At 42.4% G+C, this 21,967-nt stretch overlaps 1 protein-coding gene across 1 annotated transcript in view; it reads right to left on the bottom strand.

Annotated features, from left to right (window-relative positions):
- Positions 1 to 7,494: 7,494 nt before the first annotated feature.
- The window catches only part of LOC308124546 (voltage-dependent T-type calcium channel subunit alpha-1I-like), a gene marked incomplete at its 5' end in the record, with an annotated part of 119,919 nt that continues 105,446 nt past the window's right edge, over positions 7,495 to 21,967 (bottom strand). The window contains 5 exons of the mRNA XM_080487607.1: positions 7,495 to 10,823; positions 11,521 to 11,759; positions 12,808 to 13,021; positions 15,999 to 16,136; positions 20,929 to 21,078. Of these exons, the coding sequence (XP_080343733.1) occupies positions 10,095 to 10,823; positions 11,521 to 11,759; positions 12,808 to 13,021; positions 15,999 to 16,136; positions 20,929 to 21,078 (1,470 nt within the window). The 3' untranslated portion in view covers positions 7,495 to 10,094. The remainder of the gene's footprint in view (positions 10,824 to 11,520; positions 11,760 to 12,807; positions 13,022 to 15,998; positions 16,137 to 20,928; positions 21,079 to 21,967) is intronic.

Raw genomic sequence — 21,967 nt, 5'->3', positions numbered from 1 at the left:
TGCGGGAATGAAAGAGTGCAATTTCAGTGTGGATACATCCTGTGCAAGAAGTGTTGGCTTCAATTTCACTTCCCGAGCTCCTGTGGCTACACGACATATGCTCGGAAGCTAAATTTGGACTTTTGCTTCCTCTGACACTGATGTTTGCTGTGTTGAGTCTCACCAATGCTTTCTCACATTTTTTTTTTTTTTGGGGGGGGGCATCTTTCTCGATTTGGATTCAACCTCATTCATCTTTCCACCCGCCCTTCGCATGCTTTAGCTCAGTCTGTCGCTTTGTGTCTTTCACCGCCTCTTTCTCCTGCCCTCACAGCCAGCTCTGTGTGTCAGCGATATCGTCTCTCTACACGAGTACAGATGCAGACACGACGAGGACAAAAAGGCAAAATTAGCTAGAAAAAGAAACCCGAGTTGCTTTTTGATCCAGCCCCGTAACAAAAGGCAAGAAGAACACTTGACAATCAGCTGGCGCTCAGAACTCCATTTGCGCTCTCTTTCCTCCAAACGTGTGCACCCACACAGCAGACTCGTTGGTAAACAGGGCAGACGGGCTCTCCAGTGGAAGAGAAATGCTCCGCCAGTGAGGGTCTGCATGCTTAGCAGAGCAGCTAATTGCAGTGATAAATATGAGATGGTGGCTGTACTTAATGCAGACCCACATAAATGAGGTGCGTGCATACATCGACGAAGCAAGCACAGAGTAGTAATGCACACGAGCAGCAGGCCAGCTAGAGAAGCCCTATTTCAAACACAATGAGGGTTTATGTGTTTATATAATGAGGGATTTCTAGGATTTTTTTCTATTATTATCATTATCATTATCATTATTATTATTATTATTTAGAATTGTTATCTTGTCATTGAAATCCAGATCTTTTAGAATGAATCGGCAAAGCGGCCAGACTTGTGAGGAAATAAAGCACATGTAAGAATGTGAGTAACTTCAAATATGCTTTTCTTTGGCAATAATCTTTCAAAGTGAATGAATAGAGGAATAGAAACTAATAAAAAAAAGTTATGTGAATTCGCCAAAATTTCTTATAATCTTAATATTTTCACTTAGTCCTTGTACAATCTTACACTGATCCCCGGGCTTGAGTGAAGTCATGATTCTGAATTGCATGCAAACAATAAAGACCACAGTCTATTTCAGACAACTTAACAACTCAAAGTCTTTGAAATTCATGAGCGTCTTCAAAGTTTGCCCTTCACCGCAACCTTGTGTCACGCATTATGCAAATTCAACAGTGTCTAAGTTCAAGCTGATGTTCTGCTGCGTATCCTTGCTCTCAACGGGCTCGTAGCGCAGCTTGCATGAAAGTCTACCGCCGAAATCTCTTTACACCCAGACCCCGTCGTTAAGGAGCCCAGCTTTTTAAAATACAACAGGCATCAAACACTTTCTCGTTGAATCTACTCGGCGCCGCCAACGCGGTCAGGACATTTCAGTGGTGAGACGAGGCCGATTAACTGAAGTTCACTCAATAAAAATATGACTCAGCCGTTCACATTACCAGCATACAAACATGCTGAGCTAAGGAGAATGTCAACAAAGCCAAAACCGAAAGCTTGTTGTTTGTACACAGCTCAACTTTAGAACGACTTTCAAGTACAGCTGCTTTGAAGTGCATGAAAAGTACAAGGTTACCATAATTAAAGCTCCGAGCAAATACCCCCCAAAAAAACTAATTTCATGAATAAAGAACTACTGCCGTTGTCCTCGAAATCACAGATCCTCCTGAGTAACAAAGGATGAACGCCGTGATATTACAGCAAACTTTATTACTAATTCAGCAAAGCTGCACAAGAAAGCATCCAGTGACCTGGAATGACTTTCTTTTTCCGTGTATGATTTATTTTTATCTCATTGTTCGGCTTCATAAACAATCGTAGTGCGTTTTAGATTGTTTGCATTCCTGCTGTGAATTATTCACACTAAGCGGTGTTCCTCGACCTGCTCCTAAAGGTAATGAAGTTGTGTTGCTTTTACTCTCTGCAACCTTCATATTCCATATAGAGTGTGATTAAGCAAAACCTGACTGATTCATCGAGCTGATTTAAGGATTGAGAAGAACCTATGGAGACCATGTAACTTTGAAATTGTTCTTTTCAGGAAACGTGTTAGAGCTCATAAGCGCGGTAGTGTAACAAGCAGGGGGTCAGTGTGAAAAAGGATCCCCTGTCTAGGCAGCTATAAACGGCTTGTTCAGAGGAAAAACAATTATTTTCAGTGATAGCTGAAAAGAAAAACAATGCATTCCAAAATAATACTCACTGACCTTTAAGGGAATTTAAAGCAATGCCACAAGTCAGGAGTGTTAAAAAAAAAAAATGCATGCGAGGTCAGAGTGAAAATAAATGAATAACATTTTAAATCAATTAATGTGACTCTGCAGGACAACGGTGAAACTGCTGTGTATCAATAAAAGAATTGACTGCGGAAACTTTATGGAAGCATATCGCATTAAAACAACAAACTTTGGACTTTATTTTTCTAAAAATAATGAGTTTTGGCACAAAACAATACTTTCAACAACTTACCTGTGTCAAGGGCATATTCACACTCAGGGTGAGCAAGAACAGCATCTGCAGGGTAGTCCTCTGGGGTTTAAGTAAATGCAAAACACATTTGTGTGACCAAACAAGAATTATCATGTCACGGGTGTTTTTCAATCAGCAAGGATGCAATGCATCAATATTTGCCCGGAGCCGTTTGTGTAGTGATGACCTTATATGAATGTAGAAAAAAAAGTGTAAGGCTTAAGAAATATTGTGTAAACCGGACTGGGATGTGTGGACAGAGAGACTATCCTGGGTCCGCAGCTGTTGCCAGGCGAAGGAGTCACAGGTATCTTGCGTTATCGTCCCACAGTGATATAATTATTGCAGCGTTCGGCTCAAGGCTGCTATGTGAGGATAGCACCATGTTTGCAATATCAAACACTACAAGAGGAGAACAAGTATGTGCTCAGATTGATAAACTCCCTGAATGTGAAATATGTGAAATCTGGATGCCAATTTATAAAGTTTTTATTTTTTTCTTCCTGGGTTTGACAAATACCTGTGCCAGTGAGCGAAGCTTTTCACATTGCTTCCTCTCTGCTGTTAGCTGTACAGTGATCATGAAAACACATTTTCCTTTTGTTTTGTGGGTGAAATGGAGGTCGGTTACATTTTATTTAACTCCCTGATGCTCTCAATCACTCAGCGGTAAATGTTCTGGCTCTCTTTGAAATACCAAGGGAGTCTTGCCAACCTTCATGTTTGTTTTCATGTTCAGGAAAATTGCAGAGTTCCAAATTCAAACAAAAACACAGATATGGGATTTCATATCGGCTTGCTGCAAACACAGCCGCACCATACGACTGAACCATGGGCCTCTCTTCGAATAAATCTTTCAAAGCACAAACCAGTCGCTCAGCATTGTTACTGTATTATTTTTCACTATTATCTTATAAAACAGCAGGACAGGTGTTGGGGAAAACCAGTCAATCATCCATCATGATGAAAGCACAGCTCGGCTCAAACTAGCAGCGTCAGCATTACTCCCAATCTCACACTTTCAGCTGTCATGGCTTCTCTCTCTCTCAGCTAATGGCTTTAAGTTGCAGAGAAAGCGCAGAAACAGGGAGACGAGAACGAGGAGGGAAGGGAGGTCGGGAGCAGCCGGTGAATAGATAAGCTTCAACCATCAGCATCAATAAGCAGACTCCCCAGCAGACACATGGTGGGTGTAACAAGAGAGCTGATCACGCTCGTTTGGATGGAAAGCCTTAACACAGTAAATTGCTGATGCAAATTATGTGAAAGTTCAAGAAGGTCAGAGAGAAGTCGGTTTGAATGGCAGCAGACTGGAGAAAGCGAAGATACTGTACCTTATTAACTCATCCTCTGAAGTACTGCGGAGCCTTGTTGGAGAAACTAAACTAAACTATGCACAGAAAGCAATGCAATTTGTGTTTGGTAGACCTGGAGAGACCTGGCATAAGATCACCAGATCAGCTCAAGATCAGCAATACATCTTTTACCATTGATAACTCTATTCATTTCCCTTTTAATTGGAGTCACAATTGTCAGGAACATGCATATGTGAGGTGCACCAATGAAGAATCTACCAATGCCAAACAGAATTTCCTTGTTGGTTGAACAATTGGAATCCGTCCCAGAAGAGGGATGAGGAGGGACCAGGGTGACATGAAGCAAGACTTCAGTCATCCAATTCACCAGACAAGAGTCGGCAACGAAGAAAAGGTATTTGGCAAAGGCGCATCGAGGCTGCTCATCCCACAAATGCATGCACGGTACAAATGTGGCCACATTTGAAATCATCGGGCTTTTCAATGGTGTCGGATTTATTGTCAAGGAGCGTCGTTACAACCAAGAAGCAGAAAAAGAAGAAGAAAGGTTGCTTAGCGCCTTGGAGACAGACACATCTGTCTGCAGATGCTTCTTTTTTTTATGTATTGACATTCTTCTTATATGCCCATCTTGGCCAGGACACTCTTGAAAAATATTTTTTTTTTATATCCCATTGGGGTTTTTCTGGTAAAATAAAGGTAAAAAAAAAAAAAAGTCATCTACTAAATATAGTTTAGTGACAAAAAAAGTAACTGAAAAAGACACAAACACCAAATTGATGTCCATATAATTAAAACAACCTTTAGAATGGGTTTCATTCTTGTTTAAATTCCTATATTGTGTGAAGATAGATCGGCTCTTTCCCTGATCAGCTGATTTCACCGACTCTTTATTCATCCTTCTGTTGCACCACCTGCCTCGATCCGACTCTCTCCCCCGAGCCTGTGATACAATCAGCCGGCCTGGACAACTCCCCGGGCACTTAGCCTTGACGGCTGACAGGAGTAGGTTTCCGAACACAGGCCTTGATGTATGTGTGTGCCTGCCATGGCAGCATCAGGTGTGGGCCGCGGGTTAAGGTTTCACAGGCTGATCTGATTAAAATAAATGAAAAAAACAACAAAAAAAACAAAACAGATAAAGTGAAAGAAGCAGAGTTAAGATCTACACCCTTACGAGGATAATCCTTTAAAACTGAAAACTAAATAGAGATTTTTCTGTAGAAATTCCCAAACAGTTCACCGACCTTCCTGTTCTGTCTTCTCAGTGCGATACAAACAAGAGAGGCTTGATAATACCATCTTATGCTCCGTGTGAGTTGCTTGAAACAAAAGTCAGGTCATCTCTATGCACATCAAAGATGTTTCCCCAAGCGCCGTGACTCATTAAGTGACGGAGCACAAAAAACATCTGCTAATTTACGGACTTTTTGAGTCAGAGATTCACACTTACCCCGGGAAAAATATAAAAAAAAAAAGATATCTTCAGTGTGAAAACAAGTTGGATGTTGTCAGAAGTTCCTCGTTCCTCCCTTTCGTGCCCAGAGACAAACAGTAATGAGACACATCTGTGTGGTTTCTCTTTATCAGACTTGCGTTCGACAAAACTTCATGAGAGGGAATCCTTTGACAGCGTTACCTTTTGACCTGACATCTTCTGTCTAAGATTAAGTTTTCTTTTTCCTGATCTTTAACTCACTCTCATTCATTTCAACCACACCGATAAAAGAAAAAAAATGATTGATGGATTTTTGGCATTTCTTTCTAATTTGTGTGAAAAAAGGAGATTTTCCAGGTATTGGCACTGCATACATGCCGACAATAGTATTGAAACCTTTTTTTTTTTAATGTGTGTGCATATGATGCCCAACTCGCCTCTAAAAAAGTATTTGTAAAAGTATAAAAGTTGAGAACTTTACAAGTCGAGTAAAACATGCATTTTTGCCAACTTTGGTAAACGTATGAAATGAGCATTAACAGTCTGAGATTACAGTTTCACGTGACCTCAGGAAGCTTGAGACTTGCTCCAGCTGAGACATAACCAGTAGTTTCCCAGGAGGGGGGGGGGGGGTAAATTCTTGGACCCAGGAAGGTTTTGATATCTCGGGGGATTTGTGTGCTGCCATGGGCGGTAATCAATCAAACCAGCGCACAAGCCCCCTGCCGGCTTGTGTACTGACCTTTGGAGTTCATGTTGTAAGAGGGCACTTGTAGTCCTCTGGCACGGGGGTGGGGGCTGGATTTAAAGGCTGAATAAAATAAAATAAAATCAGATGACAGGACACTCCTTTTAAAGACCTCGCAGGTAACAGGAGCAATGACAACTGGAGTCTTTGCACTCAGCGCCGCGATCCCACTTCACCACCCACTGCACACACCTCCGCCCCTCCTGCGGTGACATTTGAAGGACAGGAGCCTGGAGGGAGAACTGGTTTTGAGAGGTTAGGCGAGGTGCAGGGCTGGCTGGTTGAGGGTGTGAGGTAAACAACACCTCTTGAGTTCAGCGTGCATGCCTAATGCGCTCTCTTGCTCTGACGGCTCCGCTGGGCAAGGCTGCCCGATGACAAGCTGTCTGGGAGAAGTCTTGGACTCCTACTTCAGTCTTTTACCATTGCTGGGTTTGCTCTGTCCGGCTGTCTATGTCCACTCTGTACACCATCTGCCTTTGTGTCACTATCCTGGCTCAACTACTTCAGATACCTTCATTTGAAAATATAAAACAGGTATGAAGACAAAGACTAAAATATTACATCAAATGTGATATTTAAAGTTTTATGTGTTGAAAGAAAACAGTTTTTTTTTTTATGTGAATCAGAGTGGTTTTTAGTGTTTTCATAGCAGCAGTCAAAAACACTGGGGCATTCCCATTAACTTTGTACAACTTTATGAAATGCATACTAACGATATAATCATGTTCACTGGCAGCAATGCACACATGCAAATCAAAATACAAAGATATGTACAAGTGTGAATTGTACACTCTTAAGGTGTGTTCAGACTGAAGGCAAAGCACATTTTGGAGACGGTGTGACTGGATACAGGTGGTTTGATCAAAGCAGCATGAAAAGGAAGAAATACTCGAGGAGCGCAACAAGGTTCTGCTGAGCGTCCGTTCTCCTCTTCATGAATATACAAGAGAGCAGGAAAAGAAGTGAGGGCAAATGACAGAACCAGCGAGAGTTCCTGGTTAAAATTTTGAAATTAGTGAGAGCTGCAGTACACACCTAATGTACGGATGCATATTCTGCTCATTCACGCATGCACACACGCACACAACCACACACACTTGGTGCACTGGTACAGCTGTCAGATGCATTGGGGTCAGGTTGGTGCGACTAAAGAAGCAAGGCAAAACAATAAATAAATCTTTTGAAAATAATGCTTTGCATTCCGTCTGAGCACAGCTTTACAGCTATCTTTAAATTTTACTAGTGGTTTTTACCCCCCGACCTGAGTTCAAGACCCTCATTTGTCCATGTTGTCCAATTGCAGCCCATCTCTCCACGGACCAGACTCTGAGAGGGCAGAGGTGCTATCTGATTGGTTGTAAGTTCAGACAACGAGAAGCAAAAAGAGACGGTAATGAATACTGTTGTATTCTGAGGAGATAAAAATCACATTGACATCATTTACTCAGGGCACACACATGGAACATTTATTGCTGTGTAGTCAGGCTTTAACCTTTGATGTCATGTTCAGTGACACAAGGATTTGTCTCAGAAAGATAGGAGGACATATCTTTGAAGCTTAAACAGCCCTTGGTTGCTTCATGTTTTCCATCTCCACCCTTTTAACCTCCATGACGAACAGGACACTTCAGGAAAAGGCAATCACTTCACCTGAAGTCATAAACACGCATTCACTCACAAATACATACAGACACACACGCACGCACACGCACACACATGCGCACTCTGTCTCACCTATTAATACCCAACATCTTGTGGCAAAACATAGTCATCAAAGTGATTTTGCATGATAAAAAAGGTCAGACCCACAGATTTTCTCACATCACCTCAGTCTTTTCGAGAAAATAAAAAAAGTAAGGTAATGATCAAAACACCAGGGAGACAACAGTCTACCTCTAGAAATCCGGCTTAAAGACGAGCGTCTCCTCTTTTGGATGGAGCGGTGAAGCAAGTGGCGGAAGCCAAAGAAAGTTTGCATTGATCGATGCAAAGTTTTGTTCATGTTTACAGTGTCTCCTTTTTGATTTTGGACCATGGGGTGTGGAAGGGTTGCTACAACATACTGTATGTATAAAGAGATAGGGAAGAGATGATGAGTGCATCAGAGTGTCATTTCAAGGATAAGCATACTGTATTGCAATCCCAGAACCATGCTTCAGGAACACTTTTGTGCCCGTAATCGATATGTTGTGTGGTGTAGCTCCCAAATTAAAGCTTTGTAGAGATGGTTTATGCTGCTCCTGGTTTTTTTTTTTTTTATTTTCTATTTTTTTTTTTAGTACAACTGGCTAAAAGCAAACAAAGTTCCCCGTTTGCAGGAATGTCTGTGAGCGCGACAGTCTTTGTGTAGTGAGTGAATATGGCTGTTCCCATCTCTGGTTGTCCTCTGAGGCTCCAACATCTGAAGAAAAAAAGAAAAAAAAAAAAAAAGAAATCCACAAGGAACCCTTGTTCCCTAAGAGAAATGTGCTGGAGGGAACAATCGCTTCAGCGCGCAGTTTGTTTGAAATTTTTTGCTTCATTGTTTTATACACTGTCCACACCTTAAAAAAATATTATAAAACTGGAAGCCACTGGCAGACAAAAAGTCCTAGACGACAAGTCAAAGACACTGCATGGGAAAGAAATTAAATAGGGACAAACTAACGGCAACACTTGCACGTGCCTATTCTCTTTTCTACAAAAATAGAGGAATAGAAATCACATGGTCATCACCCAACACTGACATCTTTATACACTTCTGTATATAGATAAAAATCTTGGTTAAATGCAATCCCATCATGCAGTCAAGGTCCCTTGCAACATTTTGTGGTTTTTGTCCATTCTTCTTAAATCCTCAAACAAGGTGAGAGAACGTGGTGTCAAAAGGAGTGTGCTTAAAGTCTCACTTCATGAAAATGCAGTGAACTATATTTCAGTGCACACAAGGCTGCTCCATGCACACACTGCTGTTTCTTCTGATAGGGTTTGTAAAGCTCCATCCAACATCTCTTGCTTTCATATTTTTTCCTCCATGTCCACGGGTGAATGAGAGATGCTGGAGATAGAAAAGAAAAATAACCAATTTCACAAATCACTCCATGCATGGTTATACCTCCACAGTTCTTTGATTTCGTTTCATTTTCTGCCGCTGCTGAAGACCAAGTTGACGGGCTCACAAAGCTTTACCCAGTCAATATCTATCTCCTCTTTCAGAAACAACAAGAGGTATGGTGCGGTGATGAGAATGATTTAATTCATGCCTGGGATACCTGAGGCAGCGCTCTCACACACAAACACACAGGATGAGTACACATTCCTGAACTCTCCTCCACCTCGCGGTTTACTCTGATCTCAGCAGAAGGTCCTGTGCCAGAGTGAGTAGGACCTGTTGTTTCCGTCTGCCGGAACAGATGGACATTAGATCCGCTTTCTGCTTTTCCAGCCCAATAAATGACCCGCTTTCTCCTTTCGCAGTCTTCCTTCCGCCTTGATATATTCCGCCATCAACGAGCCTCCGCCCACTTATTTGTTGCACTGCCTCTGAGATGTAAACAGATCAAAACAATCTCTGTTGGCATGGATGACTATTTTGGGTTTGTGTTTTTTTTATTATTTTTTTATTTTTTCCTTTTTGCATTTTCAACCTCATTTATCCGAGCCATTGCAGGGAACAGGAAACTACAGAAGAGCAACATTTAAGACTCTTTGTTGTGTCTGAAACTTGAGCTCATTTCTTTCTGCTCCCATTGACTCCTCTTTTCCAAATGCAATCAGGACCTTCCATGGCTTCCTCTGCTGGTGCCGCTCCAAGGAGGGTGGACCGCCACTCCCTCACCAACAGACCATAACCAAGACCACTTGCCTAAATATCACAAAATAGGACATTGGCTTGTCAGAAATGTGTTGAAAGGGGTTGAAGGGGCAAGATGAGGGTTTGGCTTTGGAATACAGGACATCATGTGTCATCAGACCTCTCTCTCACTGATGAAGCAGTGAGAGCGAGAGGAACAGCAATGGGTTTAGATCCAAAGGAATGGAGAGACAAAATAAGACTAAACAGTAGGTTTCATCTGTTTTTGCGACAAGGCCCTACTGCTGTTTGGCTTGAACTCTTTGCTTTCAACCCTTGTTCTCCATCTCCTATTTCACCTCTCATATCTCCTCTTCTTGTGTCAACTAAAACCCCTGTCCAGGGGTTGGCCAAAAAGCCCTGGGGGTCCATCAACTCCAGGCCCAGGATCTCCCTGCGGCTCTCCCTGCCCCGAGAAGACAGCATCCCCCCTTGGTCCAGGCTGCCTGTACTGTTGCACTTCTTCACGGCTCCTCCTGGGTACACCAAGGAGCTGGGCGACAACAGTGATGTCAGGGACAAGCTGCTCAGCGCCTCTGACAAATGTTCACTGTTGCCAGCTTGACTGGACCCGCAACCCCCGATGGACGATCCAATGCCGATGCCAAGGTCCTCATCTGATGGATCGATGGAGTCGTCACGGGTATAGCCCGGGCTGGTGCTGCCTCGCCCGCTGCTCTGGCTCCGTTGGTGCCCCCTGGTGGCCAGGAGGGTTAAAGCTGACGAGGGGGTTGGTCTCGGCCTCGTGGTCTGAACTGGAGAAGAAGTGGTAGTGACGTCTTCAGGCAGCTGGACAGGACACAAAAGTGGTAAAGGAGCTGCAGGCAAAGGCAGTTCCAAGTTCTGTGGTGGAGAGACACTGAAGCTCAGTCCTTCTTCCAGGGTGGTTTGAAGGCTTCCTTCAGAACTGCCTGTCGCAAGAGAGGAGTCACTGTGGGATGGGTACTGATGAGAAAGAGTGAAAGGAGAGGAGAGAAAGATAGTTAGTAAATAACAGATTAATCGTCCATTTTTCAATTAGAAATACTACTTTAATTGTCTCGTATGAATGGGTCTGAATGGGTATGAATGGTGCATGAATGTTGGTGGTGGTTGGAGGGGCTTTTAGTGCAAAATGGCAGCCACGCCTCTGTCAGCATGCCCCAGGGTAGCCGTGGCAACAACGTAGCTTACCATCACTGGTGGGACTGGTGTAAAAGAATAATGGTCTTTGTACGCGCTTTGAGTCAGCTCGAAAAAAGCGCTATATAAATCCAAGCCATTATTATTATTATTATAACATCCGTCAAGAACCATAATCCATGATTAGCAACTTCTCAACTATGTTTAATGTCACAAATCTATCTCTTAGATTACTTCAATGACACTGTCTTACACTTTGCACAAGTTGCTGATTTTGTGCAGGGTGCATGCTATAGAATTTATGATTTATAAATCTATGCTTAAATTTATGACACGGCTGCTCTATCACGTTCACTGCTCATTGTTAAAAGAATATTTAAATACTCAAAGCAATTGAGATATACATGGGTATTTGGCCACAGAGACAACCAACCGTGAAATGTGATATCACACCATTAAAATGGCACCGGAAGGAGCATCCAACCTCCAATAATGTATTTCTCCCCTCTCCCTCTTTCACCTGTGTACAGAGGATCTTTCTTTGGGCTCCAGGAGAGCGGAACGAGGTCCAGGTGGCTGGGGAGGTAAGCTTAAGGCCCCTTGACAAACGCAAACTTCTGCTCCGGGGAGGTGCTAGGATGGCTGCTCCTGCAGGGTGGAAGAACTCTGCAGGCAGATGGAAGAGCGCAGAAATGCCACTGGCTCCTCCTCCTCCTCCTCCTTTGTTTCTGTCCTTGCTGCTGCTGCTGGGAACGCCACCTTCAGGAAGAGAATAAACTTTCATCTCTGTCTTGGCGTCAATTCTTTCACTTTTCTGAATTATTATCATACAATCAGCTACAATTGGGCGATTATTTTTAAATAGTGATCTGATAAAGTCTATTAATACCTTCAGCAATCGTGAATGTGTAAGCAATTAGGTCAACAAGTCAAGACAGGAATATGACTATTGCAGTCATGCATAAAGTGGTTATGCACTTTACTTTATTACAGTGAAACTGGCTATAGACTACAATATATCTATCTATATCTATATCTATATCTATATCTCTATATATATATCTATATAGATATATATCTATATATATATATCTATATATATATAGATATATATGTGTGTGCTTTACTATACCAGCTGATGTCAAAATCATGACATTACGAATAATTTTAACATTTTAAAATACAGTATTTTCTAGTGTATGCCTTATATGTTACAATTAAGTTTCAATTAAATATGAGAAGAAGTAACAGAGGATTTTTGCATGTGAATTGCAAACTGGGCTCAGTGTACTTTCTGTCTTAGCTGTGGTACTTTCAGCCCTCCTTCTAACTTGTTTTCTTTCTCCAACATTGCTCTGTTCAATCAGAGTTGACCAGATAATCCTTTGTTACAATATAAATATATTGTTTTTCACCTCTTTATAAAGATGATGACATAAAGAGGATAGCGCCCTGAGAAGCACAATATGACATAATCAGGCACTTCAGCCAGTGTCGCACATGCAGCATCACGCTGTTGGGTCTCCACTAATTTTCTTCTGCTGATCCAATTGTTTAATTGAATAGATTCTAATTTGCCCATTTAAGCAGTGTAATTAAATATCTGCACACAAATGATTGTTGTGTTTGTAATGCTTGTGAATGCATTTGAATTGAATTTAGAATATATTTTTGTAACATTCTTGCTCAAAGGTTTTTTTTTTGTCTTAAATAGCACAAGCATACAGAGTGACAGGGACATCGGTTTATAAACGTTATCGCAATTACAAAATGACTTCAGCAGTGCAGTAGATATAAGTTGACTCACCAGGACTGTGGTGAGGTGCGTTTTGTGGTGTGTGTGTTTGCATCTCTATTTCCTGAAGCGCGCTCTCCATCTCAGGGCCAGTGGCGAGGGCCCGACATGGATGGCCCAAGCCCAGCACCTGGCTCTGCACCACGGTGCGAGTCTGCTGCAGTCCCTCCTGACTCGCTCGACCGCAGGCCTCCTCGGAGCTGTAGGAGTCACTACGGCATCTTCCCTGGAGGAGAACAAATGTTTTGACATTGAATCCAAAAAGATGTGCGCAGTAGATCGACAACGCGAGGGTCACTTTTCTCATAAATATCAAAGAAGATAAATTAGACAAATTTTGAGCTGGATGAGGCTGGCACCAGAGTGCAAAAGCTTGAATCATTAAAAAAAGATCATCAGCGTCGTTTAAAAGTAGCCTTTAATGCTAATTTCTTCTCCAAAGGGGCAATTAAAGTTTAGGATCCACATTATAGATTGTAAAGTGACAATTCCTAGTTGAGAGCTTGAAAGAAAAAAGAAGCCCCTCAGGCTTTATGTAGATATTAAACATGGCCGCTGACTCACTCCATCCCATTGGCTTTTCATTCGAGTGCTAGAGAAAGGGCGTGAGCTGATTATGCTCTGTTATTATCATGGTAATTGTATATCTTGTAACAATAAATGTTTGGTTAGAAATTTGTGAGAGAGGCTGTGACAGTTCGAAGTGGGAAGCAGGAAGCAGATTGAGCCGAGCGAGAGCAAGTGCACAGTGTGTGAGCGCTGCTGTGTAGGTATGCCTTTCTGCTTTTCATTAGTGTATCGCACCTCTGAGGGATTCAAGCGCTCACCCCTGAAAAGCCTCATTTCAAAGGAGAAGCCACCCACACCCATACAAACCTTAAACGGCTTTTGGCGCACATAAACTCGTGATGCACCTACACACACACACACACACACACACACCAATGCATCACCATCATATGTGCTTAAACGAATTACCGGAGACTTTAACCCCAGACTTGCCAAAACCAATATTTAACTAAAAGCGTCACCTTGAACCGTACCACAAATATTTAAAGATTTATGTTGTCGGGACAGAACCACACCGAGCTCCTAAAATGTGAACAGTTTTATGGTCCTGCAGCAAAACCAATAAAACTGCACACATATAACATTTCTCCTAAACAATACTTGACATATAAAATCCCTCACCTCACATTTTTTTTTTTTTTTTGCTATTAGTCTTTCCTCTGCTCTTTCTCTCTTCCCCCCTCCTCTAATGAGCAGCGCTTCACAGCCATGCTTGGTGATTGCAGGCTTATCCGGCTATCCTCAACCAAGGAGCATTACCCCATTACCAAGGAGGAAATCTAGGAAGGAAGGATGATAAAGGATGCAGATAGTGTGGGGAGAGGGAGGTGTGGAGTAGGGCAGGTGCACAATTACCGGAGGGGCAAGACTGAGAAAAGGGAAGACGTATAGTTCAGGAGAGGAGGGGGTGAGTGGAAGTCTGGGAGTTAGGGAGAAGGCCACGAGAGCCTCAAAGGGCAGTGACTCGGGAGAGCATGGTGGAAAGATTTATTCATGAGAAGGTCTGCAGTGCATGGAGATGGTGGACTCTTCAAAGACAAGATAGTTACCCTGATAGATAGAGAGAGAGAGAGAGAGGGAGAGAAAGCGATAAAGGGATCTTTCGAGCCTGATATTTATATCTGTAAATCACAGGAGAGCCTAAAGCAAAGCCATGAAAATGATTTTATAAGGCTAATTTATTGGCTTCCTGAAGATGATTCCCAAAAACATGCACTGGGGGTACCTGAGCAAGACCCTCACCCGCCCACCCACCCCCCACCCCCCAGCTCCCCTAGAGCGCTGCTCTGTGCGGCTGCTACCGATGGTCAGTTCGGGATGAATTTCCCCTTTGGGATTAATACAGTGCTATAATAACAAAGAAACAAAACAATACATTTTGATGATGATGATGATGATGATGGTGATGAAAACAATAATGCAAACAATAATAATAATAATAATACCCTACACAATGTATGTCAGGTATAAAGTAGATGCCACGTTTAACTGCATTATTTTCTCCCTCTTGTATTACATTCATATATATTTTTTTTTTTTTTCCTGACACAAAATTGGTTTAATATTACACGGAGAGATGATAAGCAGCCATAATCATTATACAGATCCTCACTAACGGCGTCAGTGTGAGGCCAAACATTGTGTTGCCGCGGGTTTTCTCACTGGTTATCAATCTGATAATCTTTATATGATTGGATGTGTTTTTTTTTTTTTTTACTTAAAGGGGAAGACATTTAATGATATGACATTTAATTCATGCCTCTGTTGTAAACAGGGTGGCGGTGTCGAGTCACTTTAGTGAGAGTCTGCCTTTTGTTGCGTCGCAGTGCTGAGAATGTGTCCAGTTTGTAAATGTAGTATTGTTATTTATCACATAAAGTATACTAGTGCAGCAGAAATTAGTGATGTTAACTATTCCTCCGGCTGTTTTGTGTAATTTCACCAAAATATTTGCAGTTATGTTGATTTACATAAAACTAAAATATCACATATTTTAAATTCAAGCAACAAATACACCAAGATTTGATCATCTTTGTAAAAGGCATTGGTATTCCCACCAATTAAAAACCCCAGCCACATTTATGCAGCAACAAATATCTGCTTAATGCTGTACAACAGTGCAGCTGTATAAACTCTTACTGTTCCCGATTGCTCAAAATAGCTTGCAAATTGGTCATAAGATTAAAAAAAATGCAAGTCTTTCATTTTGACCGAGCAGCAAATGAGAGCTTGTAGGGATCCAGCATATGTCAACCAAGTATTATCCAGTCAGTTTATTATGGTAGCACAAATAAAACCAGCGGCGGTTGATTGAAATGTTGTACAACCCTCCCCAAAGAACTGCAAATCTGAATAAACAAATAGGCAATAGAATTTTTACAATAATTATGAGGTTCAAAACAATAATAATTAAAATGGTTAAAAAATATATCAGTCAGAAATACTTTGGGCTATTCATAGGAAGCTGAAGCGACTAAATAGATATATACATTTCGTGTATATCAGTAGTCATATGTTTTATTTGTATTCAACTGTCTTGCACATTTTCCAAAGTCCAAACGAGATGCTTAATCTGCGTGCCAGAGGTGAAGATGCTGGTCTCCCCTTTCCCACCTCAGTCTGCTCACACTCACCTTGCTCTCTTGCGCCAGCAGCTGGTAGGCCGTATGCTCGTCCAGACTGAGGTCATCTGGCAGGGCGGGGGACGAGGACTTGTCAGAGAGCTGCTCCGACTTCAGCGACGCCTGCTCAATCTCCGCCATCCTGATCTGCTGCGAAGAATTCACATCAGTTATTTGTGTCTCTGCAGGTTGGAAGCAGGAGCAGCCATTGTTTCAGGATTTACTCGCTAGAGCATCGGCGCTCAACATGAGGATTTGGGTTTTTTATCTGAGGTTGACAGCAACCGTGACATTAGTATATTACACTTTGGTGTATATAGATATGACATTTCCAAAACGTTCTGATCTGTTTTGAAGATGACTTGCATGATTCTTTTATGCACACAGTGTCTTCAAGCGGCCGACCTGAGCTAAGCAGACAAGATAGATTACACCTTCACCAAGCTGCGATATGGTTTACCAGACGCGGCCATAATGCTGTGGGACCTGTCTGTGAAGAGAACAGGGTGAGAGATTTCAAGAAGGAGGAACATTACGTCGTCATCATCAACATTTTGCAGTAGCATGAAACTATATGAAAGGAGGCTGGGAGGCGAGGTATTCAGGCAATGAGACAATGACGAGTTTGTTTTCTTTCGATTCTTTCGGTCATGTGGCAGCACCAGAACCGCATAATTCTACCCCAGCAGTCTATAACTGCTTGTTTCACCCTCACACTACACGTACAAATAATTGTATTTGGAATAACTTCTCCTCCTTTGATCGAGGTAGGCTTGTTTGATGGCAGTGGAATACATTTCAAATGATCGTTGCACAAGCCAGAGCTTCTCAGCTGGTCCATTTCTCAAACCCACTGCTCGTTTTTGCACAGTTTCAAAAAATCTACTCACAAACAGTGAGCTTGAGTAGAATTTCAGGGTTCTGGGAAGTTGCTATGGTGTGATGTTTCTTTAAAGAGACGTGGCGAGGAATTAAAAGGCATAATTAAAAATGGCTGGGTGAAATCCAATGAAGTGAGGGCAGTTAGCAGTACACAGCATTAACACGTGCCGGTGGGCGAGAAAGACGGAGCTTCATCGAAAAAGATTCATGGCAGATATGAGGCAGTAAATTACCATTGACCAAAGCCCCAAAGGAAAGAAAAAGAGCGGAAGCAAGAAAGAGGGAAGATATGGGATGAGGCAAGGAAGCAGGGCAAAAGCACAGCAACACAAGTCATTAATTTTAAGAAAGACTTTGCAGTTTTTCTGTTTTGTCTCATTATAGCGGTCCTCACTTATGCTACTGTGCGAGAGCACTATACAATCCCTGTGACTTGCTCTGCGTCTCAGAGGTGGGCTGTAAATAGCTTTATGAGAGGGTCCCTGCAAGCCGTCACCTGGTACCTTCATTGACAGGTAATAGAAACCACAGCCTTTCTCTTCCTGTAATCTTGACTCTGCCTCTGGGGACAACAAAAAAAAAAAAAAAAAAAAAAAAGCGCAACCGGCGCAGGAAGAGTTGGTACACTGGCGCTTCCAAGGTAACTGCAGAAATATCGAAGGCTTCGCTAACAAGATAGTGGGCTCAGGCAAACACCAATTGAAAGCGTCCACTGCAGCCTGAGAGCAGCGAAGCAAGGCATCCGTTATTCTGCACTGCTGGGAGGAAACGCTGGGAGACGGCTGTGTGACTGAAAGAGAAAATATGCATGGCTGATAACTTGCGGCTGCATGAGTCATGCTAGTCACAGCATAGTACGTGTGTGCACGATCATATACTCAAAAGAACGTGAGCGCACCAGTAGTCAGTCGATGATTTTCTGCTGCTCACACACACATACAGAGACAGGCAGGCAGACACACCTCCGGTCTTTTTATCTTGCTGTTTGCAGAAGGTTCCTGAAAACCTTTTAAGACATAACTGCATCAAAGCACTGATTTGTCCGCGCCCATCAGACGTGTGGACGTAATGTACAGCATGTGTGCAGATCAACAACCATATCATGGATCTATTATCACATCGGGGGCCATGTATTTAAAGAAGATACCTACATTATCAATAACAAAGTTGACTAAATATCTCCATAAAAAGTTGTCTATTAAAACAGAAGCTACACATTTGGGGGTTCTCAAAAGCTTGTTTTTTTCAAGACGTCTCAAAGACGTGATGGTGATGGCCTCTTGAACTTGCTATAGTTCCTGTTTGGCTTTAAGTTGTTTCCTTAACTTCCAATTCTTCATCTGATCTAAGACTTTGTGACGTTGACATCAGGACTATGTGGGGCTTCACTATATGTTGCTGACTGCGGATTTTCACGGTATGTCTGAGGCAATTATGACCAATTTGATGCCTCCCTTTACCGTCCTCCTGACATTGAAAGTGGATGAAAGCTTCTGCCCAATACTGTTTTTGTTTTATACAGAGTTTAATATCTTTACTATGCTCTTTAAAAAAAAAAAAGTCAGAGGAGCGTTTACTTTTTATGTTGTTTTGAATTTCACAGTGGTGTAAAAGATCAGAATTGATTTGTGTTGCAAATTATCCGCAGTTTTCGGAATTTCTTTACAGTGAAAAGCTGCAGAAGTCAAAACATCAAAACGGTGACTGCCATGTCTGCTGAGAATATGTATGTGATTAAAGCTGCAATGACTGTACTGCTGCAGCTTCCTGTTCCACCTTTCCAGTTAAACTTTCAAAATACAATTTGAAGGGCGAGCCCTTTTCTTGCAGCCTTCTTTTCTTGAAGCTATGACTCAAAGCAGTGATACATGAACCGTAGTGAGGTGTGATCCATACCACCCCTATAGGAGAGCACGAGTTGAAAATATACAGAAAAATGGAAATGTACTCCTGGGGAGTGTCTTTTTATGCTCGCAGCCAAATTAATGGCAAAGTCCTTCTCTGCTTCAGCGAACTGTTTCCTGCACAGTCAACCGCAGTCACTCTCAGGCTGCAGATGCATATTTCCGTTATCACACATATTACGCCCAGGTACCCTGCTGTGTCTTGATGCGCTCTCCTACACATTAACATTGCACACCATCGTGAGCAGCAAGCGACTCATTGGTCTGAAAAGTGGTACACACACACGCACACACGCGCGCACGCACGCACGCACGCACGCACGCACGCACGCACGCACGCACACACACACGCACACACGCACACACACACGCACACACACACACTAACACACACACAAACACAAACATGTTCAATATGGAAGTCAGATGTTTAGGTGACATGGCAAATTGAAGACGAACGGCACGAGATCAGATACAATAAATCAGACAGAGACGGTGGGGTAGCCAGAGGAGTGGAGGTACAGATGGAAGGAGGAAACATATAAAGGAGGTGGGGGGGGGGGATTGATGGTTTGACAGCATCTCCAGACAGGCAGAAAGCGGGGCTGACAGGTGAGGAGGTGTAGAGCCCAGTTATTGCTTCTTCTGGGCTGACCCGCTGCACTTTGTCATTGTGATGGACAACACTGGCACAGGACAATAAGTTTCTGTGTGTTTTATGCAGGATCTTCTATTTACAAAACACCCTGAGATATAGGTGAAGAAGGTTTTGTGTGTGTTTGTGTGCGTGCGTGCGTGCGTGCATACATCATCAGAAAGGGCTGCCTGTGTGTGTGCATGCAACGGGCCTCATTAATCCACATTTCTGCATGCATGGAAAGTTGTTTTTATCTCACGTTGATAATTTTTTTAATTAAGAGCTACAGTCCCTCGTTATGCCGTACCATAACAGCACACACAGGATTTGGCATGCTCTACAAAGCATAAACGTCCACAGCACTTCCCATTCGCGCAGCTTTGTGTGATAAATGAAGCCCAGTGTATCCATGAAAGAACGTGAAGAAGTGTCTTCCTCTTTGTGCCCCCTACATGCATCCAATCTGGTGCAAACACAATGGTGTGTGCGTTTCTCTGTGCATGAATGTGTGTATCTATTGTAGTTTGCGTTTGCAAATTAAAAGTTTGGTGCAGCAAGTTTTGCTCACACCATTAGTCAATGAAAACTTGTATATTTATGCACTTTGCAGAGATACGTACACAAAAGAAGATAGTATATTTTCAGTATTAAAATTCTACTTTTGAGTTTAATTAGGACTTGCACTTATTCATTTTGATATATTTTCACTCCCACACCTGCAGTCATGTTTATAAAGAATATCACAGCAAGAAATAAGTGCTAATTAACTCAAATTTGGTTCTTCAATCATATTTTACTTCAAGGGTACAAGGATTAAAGTACTTAAAAATAAAATAAAGGTAATCCTGCCAGAAATGAAAAAATTGGCCCTAATATGGCAGGCCAAGCATATGCAGAGGAGCAGAAAAACATGCCCTGACTGCACTGAAATCAATAATAGTTAGTTTGTCGTCAGTAAAATGTAGATGAAGCGGCAATATTCATTTCTTTGAAAGTATTTCTGAGTTTAGACTACCTAAAAAAAGTTATCAGGAGCAAACAGACCAACCACAAGGAACCCTGCTATCATTAAATATATATTGTATTAAAAATACTATTCCATTGGTTGGTATTTTCAGCCTGGCTGCTTTGTGCTGCTCTCTTTTGCTCAATAAACACAGCTGTTACTCCAGGGAGCTGCAGCAACAATAAACAAAAGAGGACTGGAGATTCACCTGCGGATCCCTTCAAGAGAGAACGATGATGTTTTTCCCTTGAAAGTCACTAGATTTGTCGGTCATTTTGATATTGACGATATTACCAAAGAGGCTATGGCCTCGCGAGACTCACGACACTGAGATGGTTCAGATACAGTATTTATAGTGTTTATTCGATTGACTTTAAAGATGAGAAATATACTGTACTTTTGGCATTTGGAGGAGCTTCAGGAAAAACACGCTCGTTCTCAGGTCCTCGTGTGTGTGTGTGTGTGTTTGTGTACTTCGCACAGGTTTGTATACACGTGTGTTCAGGGTGGTACCTCTTGCAGGTGGCCCTTGCAGTCTTTGCAGACGGGTGAAGGAGAGGAGTAGTGGTGGAAGACAGAACCGGAGAGGTTGTCGATCATCAGCATCTCCCCCTCCAACGTATCCTTGATGAGGAGAGATACGCTATCCAACCACTGGCTCTCCTGGAACACATACACACACGCACACACACACACACACGCACGCACGCACGCACGCACGCACACGAACACATACACACGGGACGCAGGCCGGCACACCAGATTGCACGCAGGCGCAAACATGTGCCCATGCGGACATGCGAGGACAGAGAACACGCAGGGAAACGCATACACCATCGTAAGGGTTACAAGAGTGCCCGTGTGCACACGCAGGTAATGATTTTACACTTGCTTATACGCTCTCACACAGACGCACAAGATCACTCATGTGCATAATCACCCTGACAAATGCAAATCTCACATTACGTACGCCTTATGTTCTCAAAAGAAAAATCTGCACAAAACAGTGACAGAGATTACAAACAAACAAACGATGACAAGACTCGCTCTTACACTTTGTTGGCCTTCAGGGCTAAACATAGTTCTCTTTTGGAAATTAAAAAAAAAAAAAAAAAAAAGGTCCTCAATAATACAACTCCAAACCCTCATTAGCCAAGCAACACATAATTTTACTATCAAAGCCTTGAGCACAGAGAGCAGTGCAATTACATTTGATATATCACCTCAATTAGAGTGTTCAATACCTTGTTGAAACAATTTAAGATTTAAGCTTTGTGCTCTGGGTATTATTAGGTTTAAAGCAATTTAGACTGAATCACTCAGGGATTTTTCTGTGACTTAAATGATTCCTCCTTGCTTATATCTGTCCGATTGGCTTCCCCGTGATCCAGTCGGGTAGGAAAAAAAAAAAGAAAAAGAAAAGGAAACTACCGTCAGAAATAGGGAAACTACTTCAAAGAACGCTGCCTGTTCTGCTTGGCGGGGCACTGTATTTTCACAATGAACTGAATGTGTTGTGCCTGTAGCACATCCCCGACAGCCAAAATAACTG

The sequence above is a fragment of the Lipophrys pholis genome, assembly GCF_963383615.2.
Source record: "Lipophrys pholis genome assembly, chromosome: 19".
Classification (NCBI taxonomy): Eukaryota; Metazoa; Chordata; class Actinopteri; order Blenniiformes; family Blenniidae; genus Lipophrys; species Lipophrys pholis.
The sequence above is the reverse complement of the archived record's forward strand: the minus strand, read 5'-3'. Positions and strand labels throughout refer to the sequence as shown.